At 39.5% G+C, this 10,000-nt stretch overlaps 1 protein-coding gene and 1 pseudogene across 5 annotated transcripts in view; both read right to left on the reverse strand.

The window, feature by feature from the left end:
* The window catches only part of LOC138032734 (uncharacterized transmembrane protein DDB_G0289901-like), a 549,011-nt pseudogene that overhangs the window by 397,300 nt on the left and 141,711 nt on the right, over positions 1-10,000 (reverse strand).
* Positions 1-10,000, reverse strand: part of LOC138032742 (versican core protein-like) — a 28,456-nt gene that overhangs the window by 14,030 nt on the left and 4,426 nt on the right. The window contains exons 2-5 of one of the 5 annotated variants that reach the window (XM_068880453.1): positions 8,763-9,025; positions 4,568-4,682; positions 3,453-3,581; positions 1,796-2,761 (exon numbers count right to left, since the gene is read on the reverse strand). In XM_068880453.1, the coding sequence (XP_068736554.1) occupies positions 2,325-2,761; positions 3,453-3,581; positions 4,568-4,682; positions 8,763-8,927 (846 nt within the window). In that variant the 5' untranslated portion in view covers positions 8,928-9,025 and the 3' untranslated portion in view covers positions 1,796-2,324. Of the gene's footprint in view, positions 1-1,794; positions 2,762-3,452; positions 3,582-4,567; positions 4,683-8,762; positions 9,106-10,000 lie in introns of those variants that run through there. The other 4 variants (XM_068880451.1, XM_068880455.1, XM_068880452.1 and 1 more) reach the window with 4 other exon arrangements.

Raw genomic sequence — 10,000 nt, forward strand, 5'->3', positions numbered from 1 at the left:
AATCCCGTACAAAGCGCTTTCCATGCTGTAATTTGTTGATTTTATACATACTTTTGGCTTGTTTCCTTTGCCGTCTTTTTTGAGTTCTTTACTTCGAACTTCAAAAGCTTGTCTCACTTGTTCAAACTGGCTGTCTTCAATAACACTGCAAGGATATTTGCAGCCTTTCAAGTGCCGATTAAAGCTGCAAATTAGCCCTCTTTAAAAACTGGAAGGCTCTAAATCTTCACCATCCTTTCTTCTAACAGCTACAATAAATTCACTGATATATTCATTAAGCTCTTTTGGCGGGATGTCCTTGATTCTTCTGCCTTCATTTTTGGAGTTGAGAAAGTCAGTCAGCAAACTTACATCTCTTCGTGTCTTTGAACGGAGTGTTCTTGTTTTTTGGTCTTCGATGAACTTGTCTGTAATTTTGTCTAGAGACACAAATCTTCTTGATTGTTCAGCCATCCTCAAAAACATCTCCTAGCTCTTGATAAGTTTCAATTACGAACAACTCGAGTACGACGCAACAAAACAATAGGTTTAGTGAGCAAAAACAATGGCTCTGCACGCTCTGCACGTGCGTTTTACATTTTGGTACATTTCTTTGCCGTCATCTCCAAAATGTCGACGTGAAATGACCAAATTCAAGGTTCTGTGGAGGACGTGAGCACATGACGATGAATTTTCCTGAATCACAACGTGCAGGTAATTTCCGGTGAAATCCGATTGGCTCACATTTATAGCATGCCACAAGAAAACATGACCCTTCACAGGTGGGCGGCAGACGACTCGTTAAGAAATTGTATTAGGCGTACGTACCTTTTCGCGCCTGTCTAAAGAAAAGTACGCCTAATCGCGGTAACCCTAAGTGACACGTGTAACAACATGTGCACTCCATGTCATCGAATAAATTAGGGCTAGGTTAATGAGAAGCAAGTCATGAATGTACCCGTTTATTCCAAACGTTCGTCCGCTAAAACTTTCATTTTGGCGTGTTTTTCATTGGTTTTCAATGAGGTTATTTATAGTGTTTCTGATTGGTTTTCGAGGAGGTCATCTGGTGTGATGGTGATTGGTTTCTTATCCCTAGTCACGTCTTTGCTACGCTGTCATCTCTCATTCACTGTTCAACTCTGTAGCAGGACAGAGCTCTCTCTTTAAGCCAGCATATTCACAAAGCGCCAAAATGATATGCACACACATAGTACTCTTTTATCGCTACACACGCGAGTATGTGTTCACACTTGCTTTTCTATGATCCTCGCAAATTTTGTAATTGCGTAAAGAAGCCTGAAAAATTCAGGACTTCAACGGGGTTTGAACCCGTGACCTCACGATACCGGTGCAACACTCTAATCAACTGAGCTATGGTGGAAGCCACTGACGTTGAGAGCTGGTCATTTGTGGGTTCCAATGTTCCCGTGAGGAATGAATCAACGATGAAATGATATATGAAATGGATCATGTATCAACTGCGGATATGAAATAAAGTGAAGCTATGATCCTTGCAGTTATGAACGCAATATTTGCAATTGCGTAAAGAAGCCTGAGAAATTCAGAACTTCAACCGTTACGGGGTTTGAACCTGTGACCTCGCGATACCGGTGCAACGCTCCAACCAACTGAGTTATGAGCCCCTGACGTTGGGAGCTGGTAATTTGTGGGTTCTAATGTTCCCGTGAGGAATGAATCAACGATGAAATGATATATGAAATGGATTATATATGAACTGCGGATATGAAATCAAGTGAAGCTATGAACCTCGCTGTTGGTTACAGCGTCGTACAGTTATCGCGAGGTCACGGGTTCAAACCCCGTTGTAGTCCTGAATTTTTCAGGCTTCTTTACGCAATTGCAAAAATTGCGTTCATAACTGCGAAGATCATAGCTTCATTTGCTTAATATTATAATTAACTGTGGCAACCAACATGACATGACAAATTCATGTTTGAAAACTCGCTTTTCCAAACTGTCAGTAATATAATGTCGAAAGGATTCTACTTTATGTCATGATTTATGTATAATACATTACTTAGGATGATAAAAAGCGATTCATTTATCTTAACTAGGCAATTACGCACGTCAAATTAATCGTCCATCTTATAAACGAGCCTTTTAAGAAAGACGTTAGGAGCTTCTTCAAGTTTGTATTGACACTTCTCCTCATTCCAATTATAATTCATGCGAAGGTTAGCGCAATTGCTCTAACTGTTCTTTATGTTATGCTTCTTTATATTCGCTTTATATGATGATTTATGCATAATACGCTAGATACATAACTCTGGACGATAAAAAGAGATTAATTTATCTCAGTTAGGCAATAATGTACATGTAAGTTAAATTAGTCGTCCATCTTTTAAACGCGATTTTTGACAAAGGACAAAAGGTGCCTCCCCGGGTTCGTAATTGCATTTGTTGTCATTCCACTTTGAAACATTAAAGCTCGCAAGGAACAGGTAAGCACAATTCTCGCCAGTCGGCTCTTTAGTGTCAAGATTCCATGCGTTGTAACGTTTGCTATTCGACTTCTCTGCTGATATACCGTCAAACCAAAGCAACTGGCTATTGTTTCGTCTCATACCAAGCCTGATCCAATCTTTTTTCTGGTCGCTCATCAGGCTACCAATAAAGGTGTTTTCCTGCTCCGATTTGATTATTGGGAGATCTGCTGACATTTCCTGGCATTTTCTTCTAGCATCTTCCAGTGTTTGGGATCGATCATTCGTCAGCTTGTAACAATACTTGTCATGTACCGCCCAGTCTTTAGGACAACCTAAAAAACATAATGTGAGCAATGAAACTGCAAAATCATTAACGATGACACTGCATTGCTATAGGTTTGCTGAGTGGGGATTGCCAAAGGAAGGATTGTATTTCTGTTGTGGCGGTAACAGAACAGCATAATCCTTATCGTCACCTGTAACTTAGTTACCGTAGAAAGTACGACTAACCTGCATCTCGTAACTATTTCCTTTTTTAATCAACTTTGTTTATTCAATTCAATGAAAGGAAAGGATACCAGAGCGGGTTATTCCTATCGAGGGTATCCACCCACAGCCGGATCTAATTGACCGAGAGTAGATTTTGATGAAGGAGGAAAACCGGGGTACCCGGTGAAAAGACTGAGATCGACTGAAACTCACGTACGACCTTCGGGGTTTGAACTCGATTCACAAAGGTGGAAGGCACGGTTAATAACCACTAAGCGGTCAACAAGCATCTAGCTAATAAGTCTCTTCTAACTTCTCAAGTTAAAAATTCATTTTCTTGAAACCGCAAAGAATGAAAATCACTAGGAAAGAAATCTCGCCTTACAGCTTCGTCCGTCTCCCACATATCCTGCCTAATGGGTATCTTCTTACTTCTGAAGGTCTCTTCTTACTTCTAAGTTATTGCATGGAAAATGTAAAAGTTTCTTTTGAAGTAACTGTAAAAAATGAAAGTCATTATGAATGAATTCTTGCCTGAACTCGAGCAGTTTCGTCCGTCTCCGACATATCCTGCCTTACAAGTGCAGTTATATGAACCAATAGTGTTGTTGCACACGGCGACATGGCTGCAGGTGTGTTCTCCTGTTGAACACTCATCGATATCTGGGAACACAGCCAACAAATTAGTAAAGTCACCTCTTACTTTCACTGATTGGGAGTGGGGGAGCAGGGCTGGCGCAGTGGTGAGAGCACTCGCCTTCCACCAATGTGGCTCGGGATCGATTCCCGGATTCTACGCCATATGTGGGTTGAGTTTGTTTTTTCCCTACTCTGCTCCGAGAGGTTTTCCCCGGGTACTCCGGTTTTCCCCTCTCCTCAAAAACTAACATTTGCAGGCGTAGCACAGTTGGCTGGTGCGCGACTTTCGGAGCAAGGGGTCCCCAGTTCGATCCTCGTCTGTTTCCACTTTCCTCTGATCCGTGTAGCTATAGCTTTAAATAGTCTTATAAAACTCATTAATAATTCATGATGGGAAAACAAAAGAAATGTTTTATTAATCAATATCTGTATTTCTGATACAGCTTTCTCTTCATTTACATAAATGTTTCTTTTAATTTTCATTCACGGTTAAAATGTCTTGAATAACCAAAAATACCTAGTGTACATTAACACTTAAATGCTGACATTTCTTAGGCACAATACAATATTCGCGCCCGTATTGTACCGGATATAGAATGTCTCGCCTTCGGCTCGACATTGCGACACTGCGAGTGACATAGATAAATTAAAATGACAGAAAAAACCGAGCGGCATCTGGACTAAACTAAGGGACAGGATAAAGGAATAGAAAGAGGAAAACTGGAACGAAAAGGTGCCATGGTGTGAGCGATGTGGGCAAAAAAAATAGAGAAATGAGATCCATTTTTCTTCATCTTGTAAATACAAATTAGCCAGGTATATCTTCGATACCCTTGCTTATACGTATTGTTCTACAAAAAAATAGAGTAAATGCATAATTAATTTATTCTGCAAGCATAATGAAGTAGTGACCTGTACGGAAATCATTCCCCTAAACCCATGGCCAGTTGTTAAATCCATTTCACGGTTGAATTTGGATTGCAAGTTGGAAGGTTTAACCTATTTAATACCTTGTTCACAATGAGCCGAGGTGAACCCGAGCGGGCACACACAGCAATATCCTTTGTCTGTAAATCCAGACAGGCAAGTGCCTCCGTTTTTACATTGAGCTTTATCACAAGCGTTCTGTGAAGAAAAATATATTACAACATTCAATTTAGGCGTGTAACTTGGTTTTAATTTTTTGGGGGGGGATCACTTTCGGGGAGGCTTAGAGACCAGGGGGCCGTTTCTCGAAAGTCCCGAAACTTTACGGGCCATTTTCGGGTGTCACAATTCTCTTTGTAACTCAAGAACGGAGAGCATTTAATTCGTCAAACTTCACAATTATTTTTGTTTTTGTTACCTTGAAAACATGTTAAAAGATCGACTTTCCAAAACAACCGGTTGGCAATTTCACAGTTGGCTTTTCGGGCCCGAAAAGTTTTCGGGACTTTCTTAAAACGGGCCCCTGGCCCCCGTACTGTAGTCAAGCCTTTATATCATTCATTACCTGAGCCCGTTGTTGTTCGATTCAGCTTTTCATAGCAATGAGGTACGGCAAAAATTTCGGCAAGATAAGCAAAGGTTTAAAAGGTCTGTGGATAGTTCGTGATGTGAACTATCAGACATCCTATCCAAAGACTCGGAGTTTTTTTTTTTTTTTTTCAGAATTTTTTCACTTAGAGCAGGGCTGGCAAGTACTTCCCAGATTGAAAATTCCCTCCAATTCGCTCCAAAGGTCAGAGATAGCACACATGCATTTTAAGCCAGGATAAGAACACGTTTCCCAATATTGAGTATATATATTCAAGGATATTTAAGATAAGCATTTCACCGAAGGAAAGATGGTTTCCCGATTGTGATTAGTGTAGCGTTCTAAGTTTCGTTTTTAATTATATTATCATCATTTGTGTTATCGAAAAGAAAATATCGCTTACTTTCTGCTCGCGATTAATTCCACAATAGCATAATTATTCAATCTTTCATTTCAAGTGTAAAATATAAAAATAGACAAGGCAGTCTCGTGAAAGAGTACTCAGTTGAAGTGCGAGTACAAACGCCCCTTGGTGAAAGACACTACGAAATCTTAACTACGACAGCCGAGTGACAAAATGAGCAAATCCACTTGAAAAAGTTCAAGTACAAGACGATTATTGAATTTTCCTCAAAATTACAAGATGTGCAAAGCTTGGTTACCTAATTGAGTCTGGTTACAGTGCCCCACAGGTATCCCCAAAAAGTGAGCTAAAAACTCTGTTCCAGTGACCACAGAAGGAGGCTTCACAGCAGTACTACCGTAAAAAAATGTCATGTAAAAAAAAGTCTAGACTAAAAGTTGAGACATTACTCCACGTCTCGGTCGGAAGTAGTCATGACTTGACAAAAATGAACCTTTAACATTGGCATGTGCATGATACTAAGCAGCATTTGACAATGACTTCACAAAAACAGACCAATTAAAGTTGGTGTACTCATTAATCAAAGCTTGAAAATATAGTATGCCATATAGCGCTAACAAACCTGCCATTCTAGCTAATGATCTAATATTTGGCCATTAATATTCGCTCGAGATTAAAAATAATAACTAATAAGTGAATGGTTTGTTTTTGGTAGATATCATTTTTCGACAAGTGGAAGTAAAAATAAAAAGTAGTATAGAGAAACTTTATTTATTTCAACAATGAATTCGGTTTCACATAACATAAGATTTCCTATACCATCAATTGCTCCGCCATAGAACATACGTGGCACCAACTTTATTAATATTTGGAGTACTCTGGAAGCAAAAAGAAAATGGGATGGATGGGAGATAATAAAAATAATGTATAGATTAAGCCAAGCCTAAAAGCGGAGCTCCCTGGTTATTTACTCTCACTTACTGCCTGTGTGGATAGTGGAAAAAAAAGGTTTCGAATTGTCCGGCGCGTTTTGATGTTTCTGTTGCTGCTTTAATACTTCAATCATTTTCTTTGCTTTCTTCTATGGAAAAATTCATTGCCTAACTAGTGAATTCCACGGTAAATTTTACGCTAGAAACCGATATCGCATGAATCATGAAGCGATGAGTACGTAATCGGTTTTTCGAGTGAAATGTACTTTGGAATTCACCAGTTTCGCAATGTATTTTTCTTGAACCGCATTAATTTTAAAGGAAAACAAGCACGCCCAAAGCGAGCGAATGGAAAAGGAAAAAAAGGCATTTCAGAGTCAACTGTCAATGTCAGCGAATAGGAATCACGCTAAAAAAGGCCATTTCCGAGTTCAAGCCTACCTCATCTTCAAAGCGAGTCTAAGTGCGAAATTAGTTTTCATTCATATGTAAAGTAGAACTAATTACCATTACAATAAAACTTTACACTTAGTCTCGCTTTGAAAAGGAGGCAGACATGAACTCGTAAATGGCCTATTAGAAGCCATAAAGAGTTTTACTGATGTACTTTATTCCACTTAATCTCTGAGAGCAAGATCATTCACACTTTGATGTATTTCATTGAAACACGCCAGGTTGGCTTGGAACAAGAATCGGCAAAATACGGCAAGATCCGATCCAACACTTAAAAAACCTTTAAGTGCTTTAAACAAACTTCTGAAAAAACAATCTAGTGAGATTTCCCCCTAATTGTACGAGAACTCGTTGCGATTACGTGTTTATAACATAAGGACAAAATTTTCTTGTCACTGTCAAGGCACAACGAAAACCAGTTGGGCAAACGGATTAAAAAAGCACTTGTTCGCCCGCATTTTAGAGCAAAACAATCAACTTTCTCTTTAAGGTTACTGATAATTGTTATTTAATTCCATTTGACAATAAAAATTCGATTTTCGATTAAACCACCCTTTAAAAATAACGCATCCGTAAAAATAACAAACGGTTTAGTGCCCAAGAAAAGAATTTGTGGAGTAATTTCTTGCACTAAGTATAAGCTATTACTGGTATTCTGTTTTGTGGTTGCTGTTCTCTTTCGCGCTCCTTTCGTTTCTGTTCTAAAGAGCAGAGCTTCTAAAGATGCTAAAAATTGCAATACAGAGAAAAAAAGCAGCTCTAAGCAAGTTAAAAATAAACACTAAGCTTTAAGTTTACATCCCTCCGATACTTGACTTGAATAACTGCGTAGCCACCAGTGTGGACCACAGATATCATGATATGTCAAACTGAATTGAAACCAGCAAAAAATACAGAAAGAAAACATCTTCCAAACCGTTTTCCACCTAAGCTCAAAAAGCGTTGACTGTGTAAGAACTATAGTTGATGTAGTATAGCCGTGTAGCCGCGTGGAGCCACAGAAAGAGCGCGAAAAATGAAGTTCCGTTTATGTTCAAGTGAGTTAAACTGGGTTGAGCCTGCAATCCGATCAAAAAAACCTGTACCTGGTCAGCGGTCAACTTAAAAAAAAACAGCGGACAACTGTGGGCTTTAAGTTTGAGCCTGCGATAATGTCACGTGATACTGGTCAGCGGATACCTTGTTTTGACAGATGTCAATTGATCAAAAGATGGATGTCCAATATCATAGATGCATGCTATAAACTAGTAGCATGATACTGGTCACATATTTGCATGCATGGAGGGGTGGACGTACGGACGGACGTATGTACGGACGTTCGATGACGTCATGGCTATAAAACCAAGATTTCTCGCATCCATGGGTTACCATATCTTCTTAACCATGATGCTCTGCGCGCGGAGCTCCGCTATAACAATGGACTTTATTTAAGTGCCAAGTCTTGTAGCACCGGGGCACTAATTGGGGACACTATACATTTAAATAAACTAAAATTATCTCAACTATTGGTTTTCAAGGGGAAGGGAAAATCTAAGGGCCTGAGTAAAAACCTCTCGGATCAGAGTGAAGACCCACATATGGGAGTCGAACCATATGGCCTCATTAGTGGGAGGCGAGTGCTCCTAACTGAACAAGCTGAAACATAAACATAATTAGGGCGGAATTTGCAATTCTCGAGAGTGAAGAAAAAGCCCCTTCAATTTTATTCTTAACAGAAGTTGAAATTAAAAGATCCAGAACAATTACCCTTGAATGTGCGTACGCTCAGTTTTTCACTTGGCATAAATTAAACTGCTTACGCTTGCGCGTGTGCTTGTTACGTTGCCAGTGAAAACTAGGCTTTGAAAGAATGGGATTGACACGGAAGGACAAAATGACCAAGGAGCGGATTAGAAATAATAGGAAATGAAGATGACAAAGAATAAAAATTCTGCTCTTACCAGCGCTGCGCGATAGAAGTAATCCGCTTTGTCTTTCAGCTCCTTGTCATGGCGTTGATGAGTGGCATTGTTCAGCTCGCAGTTTTGAAGTCCCTCGTTGTCTCGACTGAAGTTTAAATTAATGCTGACGCAGTTAGGCTCCTGGTAACATCGCAGCCGACACATGTCGAAATCGTTAACCTGCAAAGTCTCAATGTTATGGTTCACAAGACGCTTGTGCGCAAAGACGAAGAACTGTGGGAAGACAAGTTCTCGACAATGACCTGAGGAGATTTTGATCATAATAATAATAATAATAATAAATTTGATCTCCAGATTTGCCGTCAACAATGGGAACCTTGAGATCTTCGTCGGGCAAGGAGACGCTAACGGAACCAAGCAATGCCTTTTTCTTTTTAAATAGAAGATAAATAACTACTAAAATACTAAAACATTAGGTGAATCTTGCAAGTTTTAAAGCTGCAATTCTGACGCACAGAAACACGTCTCTTTTTACTTTAGTTGAACGACGTGTCCACAACAGTCCGAAGAATATATGAAGGTAGCATTCAAACCCTATTATTGGAATTATTTTGTAACTTCTCCCTTCACGAAATATCGCACTGCTTTTTGTTTTTTAAAATGAGAATACACCCATGCCTCTCAAATCACGGTGACCGTCGTGGGTCCAAATTACTGCTAGTTTTGATAACTTTGCGTTTTGAATTGCCCAGCAGCAGGAGCGCATGAGTAGGAGCTTGCCTCTCCCATACAAGCCCTATGAGTCAACCTTTGCTCGTATCTTTCTATTTTTAGAACGCCACGAGTTCTTCGGCTCTGCACACACTGTTTAGAATGGCCAATCAGAATAAAGGTATTGTGGAGCAAAGACAAAAATAGCAAAAGCAATGTATGCAAATTGTGCAAATTGATGTAAATTGTTGTAAATGTGAGTCTCCTGCTGAAGGATTAGTTCTAAAAATAGACAGATACGGGCATAGGTTGACTCAAGGATATAATGCATTGGGAGGCTCCGAGTCATGGGCTCCTGCCAGCAGATAACAAGCGGTAAAAATTGTTTGCTTTTGGTGGAGGGAGCAATATTGTAGACGAAAAATATTTGACTTTAGGTGAACTTTAAACAAATAGTGTACAGTCACTGTATAATTAACCATTATTGGATAAGGTTTTTGTGATATCCAGAATAATCAAGGTCGATTTAGGGGTTATCCGCCGAAGCCGAACCCTGAGGCTGATAA

The sequence above is a fragment of the Montipora capricornis genome, chromosome 14, assembly GCF_036669925.1.
Source record: "Montipora capricornis isolate CH-2021 chromosome 14, ASM3666992v2, whole genome shotgun sequence".
NCBI lineage: Eukaryota > Metazoa > Cnidaria > Anthozoa > Scleractinia > Acroporidae > Montipora > Montipora capricornis.